The sequence below is a fragment of the Trachurus japonicus genome, chromosome 22 (genome assembly GCF_045865225.1).
Source record: "Trachurus japonicus isolate A0001 chromosome 22, Traja_1.0".
NCBI lineage: Eukaryota > Metazoa > Chordata > Actinopteri > Carangiformes > Carangidae > Trachurus > Trachurus japonicus.
The window spans coordinates 18,280,692-18,307,022 of record NC_140928.1 but is presented as its reverse complement, the minus strand read 5'-3'; the positions used below and the strand labels follow the sequence as shown (position 1 = coordinate 18,307,022).

Here is a 26,331-nt window from a genome sequence, read left to right as displayed (position 1 = left end):
TTTTCGATAAATATATCGTTCTGTCTCTATCGTTATTTTGTTATTATTAGTGGTGGCGGAAATGCTAGTCGAGCCGACCAGCGTTTTTTACTTTCGGTTTCGCGGCGAGTTATGAGAATAACGCCACAGAATCGCCGTTTATGGTCGGAACTACGGCGGTATGTGATCGTCTTTGAACCTCTGACTTTAATTATTGATGAATGAAAACATGAGTCTGTCTTGCACCGGTCAAAGAATTTCACGGTGCGCGTGGAGGCTCATAAATGTAGTGTGAAAATGCTTCGCTTTTCCAAAACTCCTTGTTGTCCCTTTAATTTTCCAGTTTGCAAACAAATATGGTATTAATAAATGGGGCCCAAATTGAACTCCACAGGTCAACTAATTAAACTAATTAACTTATTAAAATAATAGTTTCCATGTCCTCTGATCAGAAGAGATCCAAACTTCTGGACATCTCTTGGATGATTTCCTCTGCACTGTTTTCCTTTCTTTAAGTGCAGGAACATACATGAACACATTCCAGGACACTCTAGAGCTATGTACATCACATTCTCTCTTGTTCTTTGTGTATTGAATGACATGTTATTTATTTAATATGTGTTATCATGCGATTTTATGTGGTATTTTACGTGGTGAAGCCAAAGACAAATTTCCACACTGTGGACAATAAAGGAAAGATACATGATGGTTGTTTTATGATGTTGTACATTGCTTGGTTAGTGGCCATCAGTGGCACACTTCTTCTCATTGTGGGACACTAAGACTAAACTACACTAAACAAGGGTATAGTATAGTATAGTATAGTATAGTATAGTATAGTATAGTATAGTATGAATGAATGAATGAATTTATTTATTTCGGTATATCAAGCTTATATAACCGAAAGGGTGTAGGTTGAAGCCAAAGCTTATATACCCCTACCCCTTTTACCTTAAAAAATTAAAATAAAATAAAATAAATATATATATATATATATATATATATATATATATACGCATTAATACAATAGGATCAGATCACAGACATTTGAAATTAATCAGTACACTTAAATTTCTGATCACAACAAAATAAAGAATTGTACACAGCGCATAACCCAAAATAGTACAAAATCATTGAACTTAATTTTCCATACTGTAACGAGAAATTATGTTGTTCTTATAAAGTTTTTTAAAGCTGACTAGAGTACAGCATAATTTAATATTTTCAGGACAATTATTCCAGATGTTAACCCCTCTAACAGAAAGACAGTGATTTTTTACAGTAGTTCGAGTCTTTGGTTTCTCAAATAATAGTGGATAGTATAGTATAGTATACTGTAGTAATTCTCACTATACATTGAGAAAGTGTGACAAAGTGGCAAGCTCCCTACTCCGTGGACTATAATGGGAGTAATGAGTGACACGGGCTTATTCCATTTAGATTATTAGCACAGCTGAGCAAAGCGATATCTTGTGATAAGGTGGAGCAGCACTGAATCTGCTGTGTGGCCGTGTGTTTGTTACAGATCACACATAACCAGCAGAATGTTCTGGACCTGTCGTGGATGGAGGAAGGAGCGGAGCTCGCGCATGAAGAGCTGGAGCCGCTGTCACATAACATGGCTTCATCGCTACGGCAACTGATTGACCAAAGAGACAAAGCCAGTGAGGTACTGAGACACAAACACAAAAACCACGCCCCGGGCTGATAATGGTATTAGGTGATAACAATCCTAATGATAGTTTTATTATTTAAACATACATAACTAACAGTCATTATGGTTGATGGTTTGTGGTGTTTCATAGGATTCTCCACTAAACAAACACAAGTGAACACAGATTGTTTAAATATAAAATTTCGGCAGAAGTCTGTTATTTTAACAGGAGAACAATAATTAAAGCAGAAGTAAGCGATATTTTTGTGTTAATATAAGTCTTAAATAGTTATATCTTCCGACAGCAATCACTTACATAGAGTGTTTGGACCGAAACACGGGTCTGTCAGTCCCTCTGCTCTGCTCTGAGCCGAGGAGAAAACTTTTCTCGTATCCTACAACCTTTATCCAATGAGGAGAGAGAACGGCATGAAGGGCTGTGTGTGCAGCCAAGGGATGCGCCTGAATGTGGTGACGTAGGGACGAGGACCAATAGATCCATGACGAGGGCGGGGGCTGCTAACTCCGTCAGCTGACAAGACGTTATGGTGCGTTCAAGGCAACCCGTAACTCATGTTTTTCCGACCTGTGAAGTCGTACCAGTTCGATCTGGTGCGAGTTCACGGGTTGGAAGTTACGAGTGGCCGTTATAGTGACTTTCACAGGTAAAACAGGTCGGAAAAACACGAGTGGGTTGCCTGGAACGCTACAAAGTCGTAAGTCGTGACTTGAAGCTGTAATTTACGGTTTCAAAAGCCTGCCTGGAACGCAGCATTAGCCAAAACGACCGGATCGCTTACTTCTGCTTTAAATGTGAATTTATGGAAACACTTGTCTTGTGCCCTCCAGGTGATTTTGGATCTGACCCAGGAGAGGGATTACCTGCTCAGTCAGCAGCCCAAAGACGGGTGTAGGACCTCGGGCAGGAGCGGCCTGGAGCAGGGGCAGACTCCTGACGCTGTGGGAGGAAATGACCTGACGGCGTCTGGCCTGACCAAACAAGAGAAGCAGCACCTGTCTGTGGAGCTGGCCGACACCAGGGCCAAGCTCCGCAGAAACAGACAAGAGCTGTACGTATTTGGAACTAAAAAGTTATCTGATATGATGATGTAGTCAATGACATACTACTAATGCTACATTCAAAACAACTCCAATACATACATGGATACCCGAAGGAAGTTTGGCATGTTGTGGCTCATCGCTGAATACGAAAAAATATGCAGCAGTAAATTATGTTTCTTTTGGAGGCAAATGAAGAGGAGAGGAGACACTGCAGATGAGTGCACATATAACGTTATAGCCTAGATAACCGTTAAACGTTATTTCCGTCACATATGAGGACCACAATTTCACACAATACAACAATCACAGCTTAATATAAACGTATTTCATATACTGCAATAATACACATAAAATATGCATTAAAACCTCAACAAATCACTTAAAATTTCTAAATTCTAACCGTTCAAGATGAGGTCCACCATGTTTTGATGTTGTCGTGACGTCAAGTCGGAAAGTCGGAGCTCTGAAATGATACCTGAGTTTTGGCCTGTAATTTCCGCGTTCCACGCCGTTCAATTCATTTTTTACAACTCGGAGCTCGTTTTCCGAGTTGTTTTGAACGCAGCATAAGTCCTAAAAATGTTGTTTTCATGGCTCCAACTAAAGCAGCAGCAGCAGCTCGTTAACACACTGTAATCTAGACAGTCTGTGTGTGTATCGCTGGGTGAACTGTTGTGATGCAAGCAGTGGCTGGAAGTCATTATACTCCCTGCTAATAGAGTAGGTTATTATACTGTCTAGTTCAGTCCAGTCATTCTACAGAATGTATCATATATTATTTTACCAAGTGAGTTGTTAATCTCTTTAGTTACACTCAACCTAACTGGAAATTACCAGGGTGTGGAGCTGATTATACAGAATAATGACTGTAAAACTTTTAATTGAATCCACTCAGTTTTTTATGTGGTGTGTGTGTGTGTGTGTGTGTGTGTGTGTGCAGGGAGGAGAAGACGGAGCAGCTGTTGGATTCAAAACATGAAGTGGAGCGTCTGGATCAGGAGCTACAGAAACTGAAACAAGAGGTCAGGAGGAAAACCTCTGTGGCTTCTATCCAGCAGGGAAACACACCACATATGTTTTATCGTTAATGGCAGTTAGTGTTATGGAAATATTGTCAGTGCTGATTTAGTGCGTATATTTGAATATATTACACAGCTGCAGATTAGACTTAAATCAGATCAGTATGGAAAAGAAAAAAAACAACTCTTCATCCCTCATGTACATGTAGAAAATGCGGAACTTCATATGTGAATCCTGTCCACACATATCAGATTTATTTTTAATACTAGTATGTAATATATGGTTATGGAAAAAGCACTAATGGATAGAAGTGACAATAATGGCTGTGTGTTTGTGTTGTGTGTGTGTGTGGTTCAGAACCAATCGCTGTCTTGTGAGGCTCGTTCGGTCCGAGCGTACCGAGATGAGGTGGACTCACTGAGGGAGAGAGCGTCCCGGGTGGACAGACTGGAGACTGAACTGACTCGATGTAAAGAAAAACTCAACGATGTTCACTTCTACAAGAGCAGAGTGGAGGTACAGCCACAGTTTCACACTATACACACTAGTCTGATATGACATTTGTGTACACTGGATAAATAAAGGTTAAATAAATGAAACAAAGTGATTGGACTGCTATATTTTATGATGCAATGACTTGTGTGTTTATGTGTGTGGGGTCCTTTAGGAGCTCCGTGAGGACAACCTGACTCTGATGGAGACCAAGATGCTGCTGGAGGAGCAGCTTACAGCCTCCAAGGGGCGCTCTGAGAAACTGCACACACTGGAGAAAGACAACCTGTTACTACGAGCTAAGATACACGATCTGGAACTGGTAATATACAGTCGCACAACTATACAGTATCTGGTCAGAATGTCATCTACCAGCTATTTTAAAGGAGACACTTGAACTTTGTTAGACATGATGCAAAAACCTGTTGTGGCATTTGGCTTTTGTGCACACACGTCTTTGTCAGTGTTATTATACCATTAACTCATGTGTGGCTGTCATGTGTGTTTAACTGCCTGTCTTCTCCTGTGTTTTTTGGCTTTAAGAGTACTTCTACATGTCAATCTCCTTTGTGTGTTCTGCAGGAGAGGGACAATGAACGTCGGAGGCTGGAGGAGCTGGTAGAGGAGAACATGCTGCTGGAGATCGGACAGAAACAGAGTATGAATGAGTCGGCTCATCTAGGCTGGGAGCTGGAACAGCTGACCAAGAACCACGACAACACTAACTCAGAGAGTAAGACGTCTGCTTCTTTTTCTATTGTCTTCTATTATATGCCGTTCTGATTGAAACGTGATTTTCTACATACTGTCCTCACCAAAATGTTTCTCTCTGCTGCAGCCCGCAAGTCACTGGTCCACGAGCTAAATGAGTGTGTTTCCAGTCGAGTGTTGAAGCTGGAGAAGGAAAACCGGGAGCTGCAAACCTCTATAGACAGACTGAAAGGGGAGAACCACCTCCTGCAGGAGCAGCAGCTCCACACCCAGGAGCTTGACAGGGAGAACCAGAGTCTCAGCAAAAAGGTGGATATTTACCTGGATACTGTATCCATCGGTGCAGTGAGGAGAAAATACTTGAAAGAAAAAAACTGCAGACATAGTTTTAATTGTTACAAAAGCAAAATTGATACTAAAAACCTACTGTACCTTTGTCTTGTGTTTTTTGCTTGTTAGCTTGAGCGTCTTCAGGTCTTGTTGGACCAGGAGAGACTGACCAATCAGGACATGGAATCTCTTGGAGAGGAAATACTGAAGGAAAAGCAGACTCTGGAGAGAGAAATGCATGCTCTGAAGGCAGAGAAGGACCGACAGGTAGTTGACACGCAGACACTCTCAGGTAAAATACGATGCTGACGTCACCTCCTTGTTGATGCCCCTGTACATTTGTTCTTCTTGTCCATCCAGATCTCAGAGTTAGAGAGTGAGAAGCAGCACCTGTCCGATGCCGTGGGGTCCCTTCAGGAGCGTGCACAGTCCAACAGTGAGGCGAGGGTGCGTGAGGTGGAAACAGAGAACCGTTTACTGCACCAGAACATCACTGACACCAGCTCCCGGTTGGTCAGCCTGGAAAGTCAACTCAAAGTAGCCAATGAGGAAACGGGGAGGCTGAGGGAGAGGGCGGGTCGGTGCGAGGAGGTGGAGAGAGAAGCAGCCAAGCTGGAACGCAGCAGGGAGACGCTGAACAAAGAAGTAATAACATTGATCCCACAACTCGTTTGTTTGTAATGTATTCTGAATTTAAAGCAGAAGTAAGTGGAATGTTTGTGTTAATATAAGTCTTAAATAGTTATATCTTCCGACAGCAATCACTTACATAAAGTGTTTGGTCTGAAACACGGGTCTGTCAGTCACTCTGCTCTGAGCCCAGGAGAAAACTTTCCTTGTATCCTACAAGCTTTATCCAATGAGGAGAGAGAACGGCATGAAGGGCTGTGTGTGCAGCCAAGGGATGCGCCTGAATGTGGTGACGTAGGGACGAGGACCAGTAGATCCATGACGAGGGCGGGGGCTGCTAACTCCATCGGCTGACAAGAAGTTAGCCAAAACGACCGGATCGCTTACTTCTGCTTTAAAATCAGTCGGTTGTATTTACAAAAAATCAGTCTGTATGATGCAGTTGTTGTCTCTGTTTGGATTCTAGGTGGCATCTCTGCGTGCGTGCAGCGAGCGGTCAGAGGCTCAGGACAAACAGGTGTCCTCCCTGGAACAGGAGGTGTGCAGGTTAAAGCGGGAGGCAGAGGAGGCGCAGCAGAAGCTGCAGCAGCTCGGGAGGCTGGAGACCGAGAGCGGCCTGCTGTCTAAGGAGAACCTGGACCTTCGCTGCTCGCTGGAAAACCTGCGCTCCTCAGCCGCCCGCCTAGCCACGCTACAGGAGGAGCATAAGGAGGCGCAGCGAGAGACACAGGAGCTGAGGAGGAGGGTGGAGGAGGTCAGAGAGGAGGCGCAGACAGAGAGGAAGAGGGCAGAAAGGCTGGAGGTGAACATGGCAGCTGTGAATCAGGAGAAGCATCGCTTAGAAGAAGAAATAGAGAGGCATAAAGAGGAGGGGGAAGAAGTGGATAGAGAGAGGCGGGAGACACACAGCAGAGAGGAGGAATGGAGAAGGGAAGTAGAGGAACTGAAGGAGGAACGAAGAAGGAGGGAGGACGGAGACAAGGAGAGGAGGAAGCTCCAAATGGACCTGGAGCAGTCAGAGAAAGGCAGAAAGCACCTGGAAAAGGAGAGCTTGAAGGCCAGAACACTGCTAGAAGGGAAAGAGACAGAGCTGGAGGAGAAAACCAGGCAACTGGCTACAGTGCAGAAGGAAGGCATGGCTTTAAATAAGGAAGCTGAGCGGCTGAAGGAGGTGGCAGTCAAAGCCAAGGAGCTGGAGAAGGAGAACAAGGAGCTGCAGAAACAGGCTACCATTGACAAGAGAACTCTGGCTACCCTGAGAGAGGTGAGAGACATGAACAGCCACACAAGAGAGCTTCATTATTCTTTGATTTTGACACACTGCAAAAGGAGTGAATGTGTTGGTGTTGCCATCAGAATGTTATTGTTGTCACCAGGACTGGAACAGTATTTATATGGATTATGGGCTTTGGATCACAGGATCTTCCTCAGCTCCTTTGTCAGATATTGACATTTTAAATGTGACTATGTTGGCTGAAGTCCCTTACCCTAAAATCCACATTTGAAAAAACAGACTAATTGCTGGGTCCATTTTCTGTTTGTTCCACTACTACCACATGATCTCCTCCAGCAGAGCCAAGTGGATGGGTCGTCACAGAAATGGGAGTTCGACCTTAGTTTCATGACAACAGGGCCTGTTGCTATGGAAGGTCATGTGGAATGATCAAAGAGGAGCTAAAATTGACATTGAGTTGATTTAATACAAGACAAATATCAGCCCATCTTTCAGACTAACCCACAGTGTCTGCTTCTTTAAGCAAGTTGTGCAATTCTATCCACTTTATGGGAAGTTTCACAGTTGTGTCTGGCATCTTTATGTGTGCAGGAGTTGGTGTCAGAGAAGCTGAGCGTTCAGCAACAGAGTGTTGATTTAGAGAGACTCAGTGAAGAGCTGGAGAAGATTGGACTGAACAGAGAGAAACTACTGCAGCAGGAGTACACACAGGAGCACAGGTATCTAGCTCTAATATGGGCAGATTCTCAGTTCTGGATGTGGGGGGTGACCATCTTTCTTCAGTAAAGCTACTAATGTAGAGCCTGAAAGATCTTTACAACGTGTCAAAAAAAAAAAAATCTAGAGAACCATTTGTGTAAAATACTTCCCAGCTATACCCCTGCTAGATGAATGTATGAATGACTGTGTAATCCAGCAGGTACAGGCTGCTGGAGTCTCGACTGGAGGAAACTGTCCAACAAACAATGAAGATAAAGGAGGAGAAAATCTCCAGCTTGGAAAGGAAGTTAGAGGAGAGCAACATATTCAATGCTACGCTGCGAGCTGAACTAGCAGCTGTAAGGACACACACACACCTGGCTCCTTCCAAACAACATTCAATATTATGTCATCATGTACGGTATTTCTTAAAATGTTTTTGAAGACTACATTTTATTTGTGGAATTAACAAAGCTGTAAATTCCAAAATAAACTGGAAAAAAAAGGAATAAAATAACCAAACTTAACTGATTGTCAATGATAAAACTGTTTTGACAGCGTTAGTCTGATTATATATATCTGTGTATGTGTGTATAAAAAGGCTCATAAGGCTGCCTTGAGTCCAGAGCAGGAGGATGAAGAACACCACAGCTACCAGCAGCGCTCAGGTGGCAGCCGGGGTCAAGCTTCAGCCACTGCTGAGCTTCTACGAATCAAAGATCATCTCATTAATGTGGAAAAGAATGTAAGTACATTTAATCGTTGTGCTAATTCAAGTTTAATAGCATCAAGCTTACATCCTATAAATCTCCTGATCTTTGCTGCAGAAACGTTCCCGTACTTGAATGTTCTCCCTCTAAATGTTCATGGTGTCACTTGTTTTCTCCAAGAACTCGTCCCTGCAGACAGAGAGCAGTCTGTTGAAGGAGCAGCTCAAACAGCTGGAGAACCAGAACACTTCTCTGAACAACCAGATAGTGGCGCTGCAGCGACACACCACCACCCTGCAGGAGCAGAACACATCTTTACACACACAGACTGCTAAAGTACAGGTATGAGCTCCATCATTTTGACCAAGTCGAGACAAATGTACAGTACAGGTCAAAAGTTTGGACACACTCAATGCATTTCCTTTATTTTCATGACTATTTACATTGTAGATTCTCACTGAAATTCTCACACATTCCCTGACAAGGCACACCACCTGTGAAGTGAAAACCATTTTCAGGTCAGGTTCACCTCTTGAAGCTCATCAAGAGAGAATGCCAAGAGTGTGCAAAGCAGTAATCAGAGCAAAGGGTGGCTACTTTGAAGAAACTAGAATTGGTGGGGGCAGAGATAGAGGAGGAGGAGGAAGAAGGAGAGGAAGAAGAAAAGAAGAAAGAGAAGACAAAGAAGAAAAGACATGTTTTCAGTTATTTCACACTTTTTTGTTAATTCCACATGTGTTCATTCATAGTTTTGGTGCCTTCAGTGAGAATAACGGAAACACATTGAATGAGAAGGTGTGTCCAAACTTTTGGCAGGTAGTTTGTAGTTTGTGGCTCAAAATGTTTTTTCAACTGTTGCTCTCCGATGGGTTCCTCAGGTGGAGAACTCCACACTCTCGTCTCAGAGTGCATCTCTCATGGCCCAGAATGCCGTGCTGCAGGGCCAAGTCACTGCCCTGGAGACCGAGGTGGAGTCATGGCAGCGGCAGCGCGAGGAGGCGTGGCGGGGTCGGGAAAATGTGCTCAGTGACCACGAACGCCTGTTGAGTGTCCACGAGAGGCAAGCTAATGAGTATGAGCAGCTCATCAGTCAGCACGCTGCACTCAAGTGCAAACAGAGGGGGCTGGAGAATGAACACAGGTCGCTGCACAGCAAGTAAGTGTATAGCATACAAACTGTTAGAACAGTGTCGGTATACAGGTCTTTGACTAGTATTTTTAGTTTAGTTTAGTTTAGTTTAGTTTAGTTTATTTCGGTCAATACATGTCATTAAAAGAAAAGTAACAAAGAAGAAAGAAAAAAGTAAATAAAGAAAAGTAACATCAATCTGAATAAACAATAAGTAAACAGAAAAAGAAAATGTGGACCGAAAAGGCATAGGCTGAAGCATAGCTTATTATGCCTACCCTGTTACAACTCTGGTTAAAAAAAAATTTTTTTTTAAATGTACAATTTGTTATTTATTAATAAAAGAAATAAGCAATCACAAAACAGTGAAAAGACAAGAGAGAAGCTGCTTGATTTGATTTCCCTTATAGTACCATCATTATGTTATTACAAAGGACACTTAGTTAGTGGTCAATAAGAAGCTGGACACTGGTAAAGTGCTCTTGCAGTGTAGTGTCCTAGTCATGCATAAAATGAACACCAATCATGCTATCGCTATAAAGTTGTGTATCGTGTTACTCATGTTTTTTTGTTTTATTTATATAAGCACATAAGCAGTTTTCAATGGAAGAAGATGAAATACGTATAGTGCTCTGCAGTGCTGCTTCTTCTTGTAGTAGGCAATGTTTAAGCAAAGAAGATAACTAAACTTTAAAGGGATAGTTCAACATTTTGGCAAATTGGCCCATTGCCATAATCCCTATAGTCATAGCAGTAGGCTCAGGTGGTAGAGCGGGTTGCCCAATGATCAGAGGGTCCCACTCTGTCCTGGTTGCTGCTACAGATGTCCCACAAAAATTACGTCACCAACTGACACGGGAAAGGGCACCATGTGGTGTGTGACGTCACCTACGCCACTTGTAGTCTTTCTGGTTAAGGATTTTTCGGAATTTTATTTTACTAGTTTTACAACAAGCTGCTGATTTCTCAGCATGAAACATGATGTTTTAAACAGGTAGAGGTCATATTTTTTTCTCATGACGCAATTCAATCGGATCACAAAATAAAATTTTGACTCCCGTTGACTTACATGGAGATTTTTTCCGAATTGAGGTCCCATGGCGACCGTTACTTCCTGCTTCAGCTTAGGCTCTCTATATGTACCATTATCTCAGCAGTGACATCAGTGGGTGTTCAGTCATCATGTATTTATGTTTTAGTCAAAACTAAATGTAACCTTCACTACACAGTTTGTTAACAGTTGTCATATTTGTGTAGTAGAAACCAACTGTGACAGAGTAACTGGATTTATTACAGCTTAACAGACCACAACACAATATCCTACTGTAGTCGTGCTGTACACACAGTCTGTAACATAGATGCATAGAGATCCATGAAGAAAAGCAGATGGCCCCACTGAGCTTCATGTTGTAAACTGTGTAATTGAAGTAGAAATGACTCCTCTGTCCTATCTGTGTCTCTGCAGGTATTGTATTTTGCTGCAGCAGAAGGAGAAATGGGAGGAGCAGGAGGGGCGTGGTCAGAAAGAGAAGGAGCAACTCAGCCAGGAGCTCCTAAAGAATCGGCTGCTACAACAAGAGAATCAAGACTTAAAGACAGAAGTGAACAGGTACTGTACTTTCACACACAGCTCCACCTTGTTAAGAGTAGAGGGGATGGCTTTGGTGTAGGAACAACCTGTCAGAGGAGCTACGATCAAACAAATCACTATCTTCTTCTAAATCACTTCCTTAAGCCTGGTACACACATAAAGATAACCTGGCTGATTTTGGTTCGATTTCCCTCCTTCCTTTATTGGGAATATCGGAGCACACCACACACAATGCAGGTGCAGAAAATAATCGTTTCGAAGATACTTCTTAATGGGAAGTTTCTGAATTGATTCAGTTATGTCACATAATCAATTTTTAAATTATTCATTCAAGTTTGATGATGTTGTTCACATACAGAGACAGTGATTTAAGCACAATGCCAGGCTTTTTCCTGCATAGGGAATTTGTTGGCGGCCGTCACTGTTAAATTTCTCACCACCACCAGCTCACGTCCTGGGTGAGGGATCCCTCCTCTGTTGCTCACCCTGAGCTTTCTCCGATTAAAAGTGTTAAAAGGGTTTTCTATGGAGTTTTTCCTCAGTGGATGTGAGGGTCTAAGGACAGAGGATGTTGTTACGATGCCATGTAAAGCCCTTTGAGACAAACTGTTGGTAAAAATGAGCTATTCAAATAAAATTGCCTTGCCTTGCCTCACGTCACAATTCTGTTTTTTTTTTTTTCCCTTTTCATGCACTTATTTTGAAAGCACAGCTGGAGAGAGACAGGGAGGGGGAGAGAGAGTGAGAAGGGAGAATGACACACACACACACTTTTGTTCATGACGGTTAAGACTACACAAACACACGACATCGTATATGTTATGTAACGTTATCCACCGCTCCATTTATTGATTTTTCACCGGCTTCGTTGTAAACAAATGCACATGGAGGAGAGGAGCAGAACCAAAACAGCAGAAAAGCGAGCGGACTTGCATGTTCCCCTTTAATCTCATTTTTATAAGTGAACCCTCTATTCTTTTCGTATTCCATCATTTATGTCCTGCACTCTTTGGTATGGGTCTTATAGGATGGAAAAATATCATGTAATCTGATCCTGGCTGTTAAATTAATTTTAGTCCGGTTAGTGTCAGGTCCAAATCAACGTAGGCTGTTTTGTTAAGATAAGCATTTGGGTTCAGGTGGGTATCTGGGTATACAGCGTCTGAGAGCACAGTGCTATATAATCACTGACTTTGGACTTGGACTTGGATGTTTTTTTTTTTGACTTCTCCTGTCCCACCTTTAGATTGACAGACAGCCAATCACAGCACTTGGAGCACAGTGAAGGGCTCCAGCAGCGCGCCAATGAACTCAAGAGCTCATTAAGCTCCGCCCAGCAGGAAGTGAGTCAATGGATGGCACGATACGATTCGCTAATGGAACAACACCAGGGCCTGGATCTGACCATGACCAAACTAGACAACCACTGTGAGGTAAACAGAGCTGTGTCTCTCCAGCAAACAGCTCTCAATCACTGTCTACTGTATGTTACTTTCCTGACCTGACTCCATTGTGTGTGTGTGTGTGTGTGTGTGTGTGTGTGTGTGTGTGTTTTTGTATTCAGCTGTTGAGCCGACTTAAAGGGAACCTGGAAGAGGAGAACCACCACCTCCTGAGTCAGATCAACCTGCTGAGTCAGCAGAACCACACTCTGCTGGAGAGGAGCATGGAGAGCAAAGAGCTGTTTCACCAGGAGCAGAAACTCTACATGTAACTGCTCAGCATGCAACACAAACTACCCTCCATACTACTACCCATATACGTATACATACAGTATATTTTAAAAGTTTCAGAAAAAATAATACTGTAAATGAGTTTGATGTTTGTCTCGGTTTCTTTCCCTCTGTCTCTCTGTCTGTCTCTGTCTTATTAGTGATAAGCTGAACTCTCTTCGGCGACACAAAGAGAAACTAGAGGAGAAGATCATGGACCAGTACAAATTCTATGACCCTACGCCTAAAAAGTAACTAATCATCAACACCTTGCACACATTGCAGCAGTTATAGACTCAGACACCATCAATTCCACCCATTTAAAAAAAAAAAACAGGAACAAAGAGAAGCTTCTTCCAGCTTTACAAACACATTCACTGTTCCATCGGGCACGTTGTTGCTTTTCTTTTATTGCAACAGAGGACACTGATCAGAGATTGTCCTGACCTGCAAAACCAAAAGTCCAAGAAATTCAAGCTGACAAATGTGATTTAGAAACATGCAGCAAGTTTTACATCTGTAGAATTTTAATTATTCTTACTGACAACATTAAAGAATTAAAGGGACAACGAGGAGTTTCTATTCGGTTATAAAAAAGTCTCACGTTAATGTGGATGAATCTACGTTACCCACACTTGTTAATGGGCCCATTTTCGATAAATATATCATTTTGTCTCTATCGTTATTTTGTTATTATTAGTGGTGGCGGGTTTCCTTCGTGGCGAGTCATGAGAATAACGCCGCCAAATCGCCGTTTATGGCCAGAACTACGGTGGTACAGTATGTGAACCTCTTTGAACCTCTGACTTTAATTCTTGATGAATGAAAACATGAGTCCGTCTTGCGCCGGTCAAAGAATTCTACGGTGCGCGCGGAGGCTCATAAATGTAGTGTGAAAACGCTTCGCTTTTCCAAAACTCCTCGTTGTCCCTTTAAATCGATTTTTTTTCATATTCTACAACTGTGAAAATTTAAATTTGAATCAAATCCGCATAACTCAACTCAAATAACACATTTTAAATCCTACATAAAATACTGAATACTTAGTTGAGTTATTTATAAATGTGCTTATTAGTGGTCTCTTTCTCAAGCATACTTTGTTGTGTGTTGTCAGGAGGAGTCAGTGGGCTGGAGCTAAAGCTTTAGCCAAACTGATTAAACCCCGGAAGGAGAGCAGCAGGGAGAGAGGGGGCGACCGAGACAAAGAAGTGGGCAAGGAGAGAGAGCGAGCAAAGAGTGTGCCTGACATTCCCCTACCTGCCCCACCCCCTCTCCTCCCCCCGGAGACGCCGCCCCCTCTTCCCCTGCGGCTGGGAAGTGACTCGCAAGATGGTGGCCATGCTCACAGTAACCATAACAACCACACCGGCAGTCCCAGCCTGGGACCCCAGAGTCCAGCGCTGACCCCCATCACCCGAGGTAAACACAGCAGACACACACACACACACAAGTCCTGTCAGAGCGTCAGTGAGCAGCAGATGGGTCTTTTAGATAGATAGATAGATAGATAGATAGATAGATAGATAGATAGATAGATAGATAGATAGATAGATAGATAGATAGATAGATAGATAGATAGATAGATAGAACTTTATTCATCCCGAAGGAAATTATTCGGCCAGGCCGCTCCAGAGAAGAATAACTTAGTTAAAGAAAATAAATAGGATACAAGGAGGAAAATATATGATAAAATATATCCTGCAATGTCTAGACAATATACACAACAAAGGAGCAACCTAGATATAAGTTAAAAGTTAAAAGTTAAAATACAGTGCAACTCTGATGAAGACACTTCACACACACAATAAATATTTGTTCAGAAGTGACTCTGGAGGAGAAACATCTTCTATTTATGGGATGAGATGCACCTCCATGCTGAGCCACTACAGGGCGCTGTTAACCAGCACACCACTGACTGGAGGACCGATAGGAACTTCACACCTGTTTCTCTCAACTGACAGATCCACTGTATCTGCTCTTCACTGTCCAACTTGTTCTGTACTGGGATGATCAGGTGGCACAGCATTAGGACCTTTACAGATATTTTTGTTAACATTTTTACATTTTCAAGCATTAGGCTACATGATTGTTTTGTTATGTTAATGTACAGCCCAGTTTGTTTTTACTATTACTCTTATCCAGAAGACAGACAGAGTAACAGCAATACAGTAATAGCAATCTGACATGGCAACAAAAATTCCCTCCAGACTGATAGACAGTGATTTATTTTTGCCTCAACGTACTGTTCAGCATACTGAAATTCCAGTGAGAACAGAGATGCGACAAAAATAGTTGGTTTAGACCAGGGGTCTCTAACCTTTTTTACTCTGAGAGTGACTTTGACAACAAGACGGGGCTTAGAGAATCCCCATGTCTTCATAAACTCCCATTTTTAACTAAAACTCTGAAGCTGAAATAACTGTCAGCTCTGTAAAGAAATACATATGATTGGAAATCAGAGGAAAGAGAGGCTCCTTGATCAGTGACCAGGGACCCATTCATCAATGGTATGTAACAGACAGGAACTTAACTTAACATACAACCAGGAAATATGTGATTATGTGCCATTTTAAGTTTAGTCTATATCTGTTCTGTTTCCTGAAAAGCTGCAGTCACTGCAAGTTGCCTAGAGGAGATGAGCTGTAAAGAAACCAAATGAGACAAACTCATAGACAGCTCACTCTGAGTGACAGCTGGCAGATAGTGAAGAGGTTGAAGTTGGATGAACTATTGGTAGCTCTCACTCCCCCTGGAGACCCCTGAAGACGAAGAGATTATGGAGGTTACACATTATGAAGTCACAGCCATTGACACTAATAGAAATTGTTGATGTTTCATAACAACATTAGTTAAAACTGATTCACTTCCAATCCAGGTTATGACAGTGGGTCACAGTTAGACATTGCTTGGTAAAAGGCTCACTACACCCCAGCTATCTTACTTTTCATCATTCTATCCTAATGGTAGAACTGGGTTCTATTAATGCATGGCCCTAAATCTTTATGGTTTTATTTCCATGGGTTTTCTGCTCTTAAATGGAATTCTGCTCACGGCTCGGCTCAAATCACTCTCAGTTCAACAAGTGGCTTTTAAAAGCTTTTTTCCACAGGCATGTGGAAGTTGCCATACTGGACCAACATAAGTTGACATAATAACTCTTTCCAATGGTCCTACTCTTCAGCTGTTGGTGGTTTATTAGGTACAAAACTAAACAACATTCCTACTATAAATTCTGCTCAATGGAGGCTCAGTTCTTGTTGAAACTGTTTTAGAAGTGTTGATTCAACTCCATCATATTGCAGTGTGATAATCAATCAAACAGGTGTTTCTATTATTTTGTCTGCCTGCCTAAGTTAAATCAATAAGACACCCCCAGATGACAGAAATATCTCTTTTATAACGAGAAGCACAGATGACATCCTTTACAGTTGAATCAACACTTCCTGAAAGTAGACAGGGGTCCTTCTGTAATAAAGCACCTGACACCTGTGTGTGTCTGATGCGACTCCTCATACGAGAAGAGTCGCCCACTGTTCCCCAGCTTTCCACTAGACATCATAACTTTATTTGAATTGAGAGTGAGATGAGCTCAGTCCTGAGTCTAGTGCATGGTTCTACATAACAGATTTCCATGTTCTTGTTTTGTTCTAATGGTTTCTCTCGCATGGCCTCTGTTATTTTACATCCTGACAATCATATACTTTATAACTTTTCAACCAGCTATTTGACTCACTGTCGTTGTTTACCATTCTCCCTACATTTCTCCATATCTCTGTCCTCATTTCTCTCTCCCACTCAGCTCCTTCTGCCCCAAAACGCTTCTGTTTCCTCCGCAGTAAAAGTCAGGATAAGCTCCTCCCCTCCCCCCCTGCCTCCTCCTCCTCCTCCTCCCCCTCCCCCTTCCCTTCCTCTCGCCTCTCCTTCTCTTTCAACAGACGACTGCGATTTTGGTCTTCCACTGACATCACGTCTGACGTCATCACTAGCCAGTCAATGTCAGCCAACGGAGTATTTTAACACCCTCCTTCCTCTTCCTCATCACTTTTAATCAACACATCATCATCATCACCATCACCATCATCATCATCATCATCGTCATCATTGTACTGTCACCCCCCAGCACAAGAGACGCACATTTTTTCAGACTGATAACCAACACTTGTTAACCGATTAGCTACATAGCAGTTAGCTGATCAGATTAAAATGCTCTACTGCTGGTATTAATCAGTCAAAGTTGCTGGTTAAATGGTTAATCATGTGCATCCATACCCAGCACCCACTGTTTTTTAGGATTTCACACAAAAACACACACACACACACATAACACACATACACACTAATAACATCTCACACTCTCACAATGAAACGAAGCACAAACAGATGCATGTTGCTATGGCAAGCCCACCAGTATTACTAGTAAGTAGTGTGTGTAGACGGTTCATGTATGTATGTGTGTGTCTGTGTGTACAAACTCCTGCTTTCAAGCGCGCCAGGCTTGCCTTCATATATTTGCAGTTACGTTGTTGTTGTTTTTGATTTGTATGTGTATAAATGAAGATGACGCAGGCGTTCAGAAAGTGTTTGGACACCACTGTTTCTTACTGTGACTGTTGCAGCCTCATGCTCTAATGATTTGAGTTGGTTTTCTCTCTGATCAGTTCACAAACATTGCTCCACAACAAGGTGAAAATAGACCCTAACAACTGAAATATCACATTGACATGCTTCAGGTGTTTGGAGCTTTTGCTGTGACACTTGGACTCAGTGGACAGTACTGTATTTGGGAAGGCACAATCCTTTTTCTTTTTTTTTTTAAATATTTATTTATACCACTTTGGTTCAGAGAATTCACCTTACAAATCAACAATACATAAGTGGGGTTTTTTTTCCCCCTCCCATCCCACCCGATGTCTCCCCCACAAACGAAACTACCAAACAAATTTACAAAACAAACAAAGAGAAAAAGAAAAAAGAAAAGTAAATAAACAATAAGAAATAAAATAATAATAATAGCAATCATAATAGTAACAATGTATATATATGTATAATAATAATAAAAATAAATAAATAAATAAAAAATTATAAATCTTTTATCCAAAATCACATTATCAGCATGAGCACATATATAAAGCAGTTAGAAAAATACATATCTTAGTCTAATGATGTACAATTCATATTCTCAAAATGCGATATAAGAGGTTGCCAGTGTTCATAGAATTTATCGGTGGATCCCCGAAGTGTAAATTTGACCTTCTCTAGCTTCAAAAATGTCATCAGGTCTTTAAGCCAGGAATCTTTTGAAGGTGGTAAAGGGTCTTTCCACTGTAAAAGAAAACAATCCTTTTGATACAAAGTTGACACACACAGCTGACAAACCACCGAGCCAGAAGGATTATGTTGAATGTGCTCATCTGGAGAAGACAAATCATCCTGCAAACATTTGATTGATTCTGTTTCGTTTTGTTATTATGTATTCCTCCTGAGTGTAGATTGATGAGGAGTAAAATCAATTTAAACAATGAGGCTGCAAGGAAACAAAATGTGAAAGTTAAAAAGAGAAGGGTGCTGAATACTTTCTGATTGCAATGTCGTGCTGCCTGCTTCCCCAGGTTATACCGCAGCAATGTCAGCTAACCACAGCTACCAGCTACTGCACACATGTCAGCCCATCTGTCTGCTGCCATAACTCACCACCCAACCACTCTGTCTCTGAGCTTATGTAGGATTTTTAATATAATCATTCTGAAGCTGCCACAGACAAGATAACTCAGTAACATTTACTGAGAGACTATGCTGTAGATTCTCTCATTTACCCAAAGCAACTACATGAGAAAAACACTACCCGTATTTGAAGATGACAGTATACACAGCAAAAACCTGAGCTGAAGAGCAGCTGCTAATTATCATACTTCATAGACCACACAGAACATTTACTGTATAAATGCCACTTCACTGAATTTTGACTTCCTGGTGTTTCCGTCCATGTGAAAGTGAAGAATGCAGCTTATAATTTGATATGTTTTGGAGTGTTAAACTATTCAAATGTTTCACTAACAGAAACGTATTGAGACCATCATTTGAAATTTGGAGCTCTGTTTTCATGATGGTGATACATGAGTTATGCTCCTTTTCTGTGCAACGCGTCCATGTTCATATCTTCATTGGCTTTGCTGTTAAGATGATGAATTGTAGGAGCATCTCTGTCATTACGTCAGGATGTTGATAAGAAAAGGATTTGAGCATGCATGGATGGAATCTGATCTAAAATGTAATGAACCTGATATTAATTGCGATGATAATAACAGATGTCACAGTGGTGTGCAGCTTGAACCACTGTGACAGGTTATGGCTTCAGTCTCAATGCACCGTGCACCTTGGTAGTTTTATATTTTACCCAGAGTAGTTCTCACAGTCTGATTGGTCTGCAGGTTTGACTGACAGGAGCCAGGGATTTTATCGCAGCAGCACTCCAGGAGGCAGCAGTGAGAGTGTGAATGGAGAGGATGGACATGGGCAAGGTAATTAATACATTACACATTAATAATTCATATTAATATTTATTACTGACAGAATGACTCAACAAATGGGCCATTACACTGAGTTATTATGTGAATTACATTGATGTCTGTTCCTGTCGGAGACAGAGGAGAGGATTTAAAGGGACAACGAGGAGTTTTGGAAAAGCGAAGCGTTTTCACACTACATTTATGAGCCTCCGCGCGCACCGTAAAATTATTTTGATCGGCGCAAGACGGACTCATGTTTTCATTCATCAATAATTAAAGTCAGAGGTTCAAAGACGATCACATACCGACGTAGTTCTGACCATAAACGGCGATTCAGCTGTGTTATTCTCATGACTCGTTGCGAAACCGAAAGTAAAAAACGCTGGTCGGCTCGACCAGCATCTCCGCCACCACTAATAATAACAAAATAACGATAGAGACAGAACGATATATTTATCGAAAATGGGCCCATTAACAAGTGTGGGTAGCGGAGATTCATCCACATTAACGTGAGACTTTTTTATAACCGAATAGAAACTCCTCGTTGTCCCTTTAAGAGCGACTATGAAGAGGAATGAGCACCGGCATTTAGTCCTTAGTTGACAAATAGTTACTTTCAAATGCACATGAGTGATGTGTAGGATATGAAGATTGTATAAAGTGCAGTGTGGCCTGATTTTCTTTGAATTTGAATGAATTGTCCCGTGTTAATTAGTTGTTTTTCTCTGTTTCTGAATCCCAGGTCAGGCGCATAAAGCTCTGAGTTCCACTCCGAGCCATCAGTCACCCTCGCTGGGCCTGATCAACAACTCGAACTGCAGAGTGGGACAAGGGCCGAGCCGCAGGACCAGAGGTAGGACTGGTTATTACTGCAGGAAACCCCACTGAGACGTCAGCAAGAGAGTGAGTGTGATTGGAAAGCATTAAGACGCTGTGTAAATATTTCAGGTCTGGTATTTGATGAAGAGTCTTGCCATAATGCCTCTGACTCCACGTATGGTCACCATGGCAACAAGGGAGGTCGCCCAGGATCCGCAGACTTCAGCCACAACACCTCCAGCTCCAACTCACCAGTCAACTGCAGAGGTACATCTGCATTAAGCAACATGTAAAGAACGTTTCCACAAATACTGGATGTGATTACAGTTTCTTGTCAAGATGTTTTCCAATGTTCAACAAGACATGCACCGTTTGACACACGTAGCATTTAAGACAAAAGAGGAACATATATTACATCAGAGATTACAGATTAATAACTTCAGTACGACCAATTTAGTGGCACATGCACAGTTATTAACTCAAATTTCTCTCTGTTTCAGACATAATAGATTATCAGGCCACCAGCCTCTCTAGTGATGATGTCACGGGCCTCAGCCGGTCACAGCTGGCTCTGTCACGTAGCTCCACCCTCCCGTACGACCAGGCCCCCCAGAGGGCCCAACCACAGCGTGGGGGCGGAGTCAGAACCAAACCTCGCACATCTTCACCTGGAAGCGAGATGGTGACGCTGGAACAGTTTCTACAAGAGAGCAACAAACAGTCACCTCTTTTGGTAAGAAGCGTGTGTGTGTTAAAGCAGAAGTAAGCAGAATGTTTGTGTTAATATAAGTCTTAAATAGTTATATCTTCCGACAGCAATCACTTCTATAGAGTGTTTGGTCTGAAACACGGGTCTGTCAGTCACTCTGCTCTGCTCTGAGCCGAGGAGAAAACTTTCCTTGTATCCTACAACCTTTATCCAATGAGGAGAGAGAACGGCATAAAGGGGCAGTCCTCTCTGTGTGTGCAGCCAAGGGATGCGCGTGAATGTGGTGACGTAGGGACGAGGACCAGTAGATCCATGACGAGGGCGGGGGCTGCTAACTCCATCGGCTGACAAGAAGTTAGCCAAAACGACCGGATCGCTTACTTCTGCTTTAACTATAGCCACTTTACCAAGTAAAGAGGGTTGAAGACTTGGAGAATTGACTCACACCAAATAACATCTTAGTGTTTCTACAGAGGGCACAGTTAGAGGAAAACGGTTTCTAATAAAAATGACTGTCATTTGTGATTAAAAACCCATTCTGCAAACTGCGTGCATTTGAATCATGCAGGTCACCCTACAGAAACACTTGACCAAACCAGAGGAGTTACATTTTTAGATCTTGGAGCCTTGAAGACATGCATATTTTAGATACTGTGAAGAAGCCTAAGTGCTGATTCTGGAGCACCTCGTACACAACACCGTTTAAAAGAACCATCCTACATCTGTCAGGGAGGCAGAGGCAGTAAGGAACCTGCTAGTGAAGTTTGTGTTGTTTGCCTGCTTCTGATGATTTCTGAATCAGCGCTGGACTGAATGTGACTTTTGAGTGATAATTTGAAGACAGAGGATTCATCACTGTCTGGCCAGTCATGAAAACAGGACTAAAATGAGGTTTTCTTTGATTTACCTGTACTGCAGTTTCACAGGAGTGTTAAAAAAAAAAGCAATAGCAATTTTGACAATGACAAACTGTGGTAGAATGAAAAGTGAATTGAGTGAAATGAGTGACAAATGATGCAGGGAGTCTGAAGACAGATGGCCCAAACAGAGAGACGTATCCGTTTCCATTGACTGTATTCTTACTTCACATCAGATAAAAAAAGAGCAAAGAAAACATTTTCTCTGAAGCTGTGTCCTTCTTATATCAACAAATAAGAATCTCTGGCTGCAGAAACTCTGTTTTAATTTAGATGATAAAAAAAAGAAAAAGATTGTGAAGAAAGATTGTGTGGGAAAAATAAAGGATCAAAGGGGAAAACAGTAGGTATGTATGAGCTGACAAACCGTCTTCTAATGCCGTCACCAACCAATGTTATCATAGGCAAGGCAAGGCATCTTTATTTATACAGCGCATTTCATACCAAGGCAACTCAACGTGCTTTACATAAAGACAAAACATTTAAAAAGAACTGCATAAACATTAAACATAGAGTTAAAAGCAAGAGTAAAGAAGTAGAAAAAGTAGAGAGAGAAAAGAAAATAGATCAAGTTTAACGTTCTTAAAAAGAGCTCAGCTACAAAAGAGAAATGTTTTTACCCTGGATTTAAAAGTTGGGGCTGATCTCAGTTCTGCTGGTAGTTTGTTCCAGTTGTGTGCAAGATAACAGCTAAATGCTGCTTCACCATGTCTGGTTTGAACTCTGTGCTCCACTATCTACTGGGTTTATACTCGACTAACACGTCATTCATGTATTCTGGACCTAAACCATTCAGTGATCATATTGATTCTGAGTCACTCTGTAACCGACATGCAGCACATCACATGAAGGAAGGAACTATGACAAATTCTCTTACTGTAGATAACACGTCTTGTTGTCTTATCATCATGCAGTTGAATTATGATCATCTATAATAAAAGCAGGTTAACACGCTGATCACAGATCACACAGTTGGCTGTGAAGGGACATTACTGATGTTTTCCAGATGGGTAGTAGACACTCACTCCTGAGTCACAGCCCAGCTTGTGAGAAGTTGTTCTTATCACCTCTGATCTGAGAGCTGCGAGGCCCACTCCTGCCTACAAATCAGCAGGTTAATTCCAGCCCGCCACTAAAATATGTACTGACAGAGCCAGAGTGTGAAAATATCATGAGAATATTACTCAAATAAGGTAGTGCATGATATTTATTAAGTCCAAACAGATTCTCAGTTTTTGCTGTACAGAGCTACAAAGCCTTTGATGAGTGATGGAGATCCTGCAGACAGGGAGAGGCCTTCAAACATTCCCACTGTGTGTATATATATATATATAAGTAACAATGATAAATAAATATATAAAATAGATTTATTATGAAAAAGATACCTAAAAATCATTTATATTGCACATAAACCTTCATCAAATACGCAACCCAACATCTCCAAAACACTGTCGTGGACAAGTTGTGAGCTGCACATTCACCACGCTCCAGTATGAGATAATAACAGAACGTTACGAGACGGAGTTGTTTTAGAGGTAAATTCATGCTAAACCACTGATGCGCGTTGCGTTCAGGGACAGTTTTTCAGCAAGCAGACTCTGTATTTACCCTCTATTTACCTCTAAAACGGCTCCGTTTTGTAATGTTCCGTTATTATCTCATAGCGTGGTGATTGTGCAGCTCACAACTTGTCCACGACAGTGTTTTGGAGATGTTGGGTTGTGTATTTGATGAGTTTGATGAGGGAAACCAAGAAATTCCCTTAGCCTCCATAGCGAAGCTCTGAGCAGCCTGCTGCTCCGCTCCGCCGTTCTAAAAATATCTTACACTGACAAATAAAGGTAACGAACCTACTGCTATGACTATAGCGATTATGGCAATGGGCCAATTTGCCAAAATGTTGAACTATCCCTTTAAAGGGACAACGAGGAGTTTCGTACATTTACAGTACCATGAGCCTCCGCACGCACGGTGAAATTCTTGGACCGGCGCAAGACGGACGTCTTGCCAAGAATGTTTGTATGTCATTCAACAAGAATGAAAGTCGGAGGTTCAAAGACGATCAGATACCGTCGTGGTTCCGACCATAAACGGCGATTATTATCATAAGATGATAATTCCTCACAACAGTTCTTGACCTGCCTTTCAGTTCCTCACAAGTTAATGATGCGGGTCAGGAGAAACAGCAGTGCAACAAGTGTCTGTGTAGATTTTCACTTATCCGGGTCATGATGGTGATTAACTCTCCTAAGAGCCTTTCAGCTGAGAGGTGGCATGTCTTCAAGAACTGGAAGAAGGAACATTACATTCTGTCAGTTTACACCTGCACATGTATATGCAGTGTTGGGGAGACTTTAACTACATAACTACAATTTGCTGTAACTTGCTGGTAGTTAAACTACATTCATATTTTGTGCTGCGTCAAGTATTTAAACTACTTTTTGGGTAATTTTTTGTAGTTTAACTACAATTTTGGCCAATGCCACTGTCAACAAGTGATGCTGCCCTGGCATCTAGTGTTAGTACCTCTGAAGTTCCTGTCATGGTTTGAAACACTGATCTAGAATATGTCGAGCTCTTTGTGTTTTTCATGACATTTTTTGTTGACTGGTTTACATTTCTGATTTACAAGTGGGTATTGGAGCAGGATTTTCATTTTCTCTTTATATTACCCAACATGTCTATAGATTACTACTGTAAGTCTATGGTGAACCTACAGGATGTTGACCAAACCGCTTTTTTTCTTTAAAAAATCTAAAACTAAGTGTAGAGGCATATTTCTACTGGCATGTGAATGTTTTGTAGGCTATTGTTTCATATACACCACATGTTGATCTATTTAACACTGAGTTAAATGAGTAGAATGAGTACAAGTAGTTGCTAAAGCTACTTTAGCTGTAGTTTTACAAACTACTGTCAGGCTCAACTACATGGAGTTTTACAAGCTACACTAAGGAGCAGCATGTGGACCGTTGTGCATCCGCCCCCTTATGTCTTCTGCGTATTTATTCCCTCCATTGTGTGATCCCTGTGTGCAGGTGTCGACAGGCAGCAGGGAGGACCTGATGACTGACTACTTCACTAGAAGCCCCGCCCCCTCTGCCCCCTCCAGAGATCAGGTGACTCCCACCAGCTACGTCACGCCCACTGTCCAACCATCCAACCAGAGGCCTGGACAGAGCGTGAAGCCGTCACCGCGGCAGCCCGTCGGCCAGTCCCCGTCCTCGGGCCCGCCCCTCCCCCAGAGGACCGGCCCCGCCCTGAGCCGGACCTTCAGCCTGGCCTCGGCCGACCTGCTGCGCTCCAGCGGACCGGAGACTCGGAGGAAAGACGGCTCCCCTGGCCAGACGGACGTGGTGGTTCGGCGGCAAGGGGCGGGCGCTAACGGCAGAGAACGGCCGCTCTCCGCTCGTCTAGCCGGTCCGACCAATCAGCTCGGAGATAGCAGCTTCTTGAACCCGCCCCTCCACCACTCCTCCTCTCTGAATCTGCAGACGGAGAGATACTCGGAGCGGGAGAGAGAGAGAGGGAGGACTCCCGTCTCGCAGAACGGCCCGAGCTCCTCCTCTTCCTATCATCACCGTGGAGAGGTCGCTATGGTAACCCCCGTTAGGGCCGTGCCCAGCACACGGGCAAATGAAGGCTCTGAGCACGGGGAAGCGTTAAGGGAGGCTCAGCCGGCCGACCCGTCCCTCCTAAAGAAGGAAAGTGAGAGAGCCAAGTGTAACTCTGTGGAACAGCCCATAAGCACCCCGGCCTCCCCGGACCCCAACAACGACCCGCAGACCGTCTGGTATGAGTACGGCTGTGTCTAAAGACAGGAACCAAATAGTGGAAACTACAGTCTGCTGAGGCCAAATGCTGGAGCTTCATGGTCCAAACCTTCACAGCGGAGCTCTTTCTACTGCCCATAAATGTTAGAAGTTAGAAGTTCAGGAAGCCTGTGGTCGAGCTTCGTTCAAATTCAGCATCAAACGCAGCCAGTCTGCGGGCAGAGCACATCTAAAAACATTTCTGCTTAGAAGACTTTAGTTCCTGTTTCCTCAGAAGATCAAGAGAACCTGACTCCATACAGCACCTGCCAACGCAGCTGCACACCACCTCACATCACACTGGCATCTCTGAAGCCACTTTCTGCTCACTGTTCTCTACTCACCATCATCTCTGAACCTGTCAGAGGCTGATACAGTGTGTTGATAGTTTTTTTAAGGACTTAGACTTGAACATCAGAACACTAATGTTGGGGGTCAGTAGTGGGATCTTCTGTGGGGCATCGTGGCACCAAAGGATCTTTTTTGAAAATGGTGTTGCTCTCACTGATTCTACTGATTTTAAATTGAAAACCTACAGAAACGGAAATGGAAGCTGCAGCGTCTGAAGTCTTAAAGCCTCGCTGTGGAGCAGAACACTAAGAATGAGCTTTGAAA

General features: G+C 42.5%; 1 protein-coding gene across 1 annotated transcript; it reads left to right on the top strand.

Annotated features, from left to right (window-relative positions):
- Nucleotides 1–1,443: 1,443 nt before the first annotated feature.
- On the top strand, nt 1,444–25,994 carry ccdc88c (coiled-coil and HOOK domain protein 88C). The gene is made up of 25 exons (XM_085766601.1): nt 1,444–1,648; nt 2,483–2,703; nt 3,636–3,717; nt 4,073–4,231; nt 4,383–4,529; nt 4,790–4,940; nt 5,046–5,227; nt 5,378–5,515; nt 5,609–5,893; nt 6,345–7,142; nt 7,704–7,831; nt 8,029–8,170; nt 8,413–8,556; nt 8,702–8,863; nt 9,400–9,677; nt 11,116–11,259; nt 12,488–12,674; nt 12,806–12,951; nt 13,115–13,204; nt 14,068–14,372; nt 19,382–19,471; nt 20,202–20,312; nt 20,408–20,545; nt 20,779–21,011; nt 24,943–25,994. The coding sequence occupies exons 1-25, from the start codon at nt 1,544–1,546 to the stop codon at nt 25,717–25,719; spliced, it is 5,343 nt and encodes a 1,780-aa protein (XP_085622727.1). The 5' UTR covers nt 1,444–1,543; the 3' UTR covers nt 25,720–25,994.
- The last annotated feature ends 337 nt before the right edge of the window (nt 25,995–26,331 follow it).

Bases quoted from the DNA above. Each gene is read 5' to 3' on its own strand.
- ccdc88c (XM_085766601.1), top strand. From the start codon at position 1,544: ATGGAGGAAGGAGCGGAGCTCGCGCATGAAGAGCTGGAGCCGCTGTCA. The intron at 7,832-8,028 runs GTATCTAGCTCT...TGTGTAATCCAG, and splicing joins GAGTACACACAGGAGCACAG to CAGGTACAGGCTGCTGGAGT. The intron at 20,313-20,407 runs GTAGGACTGGTT...TAAATATTTCAG, and splicing joins GCCGAGCCGCAGGACCAGAG to GTCTGGTATTTGATGAAGAG.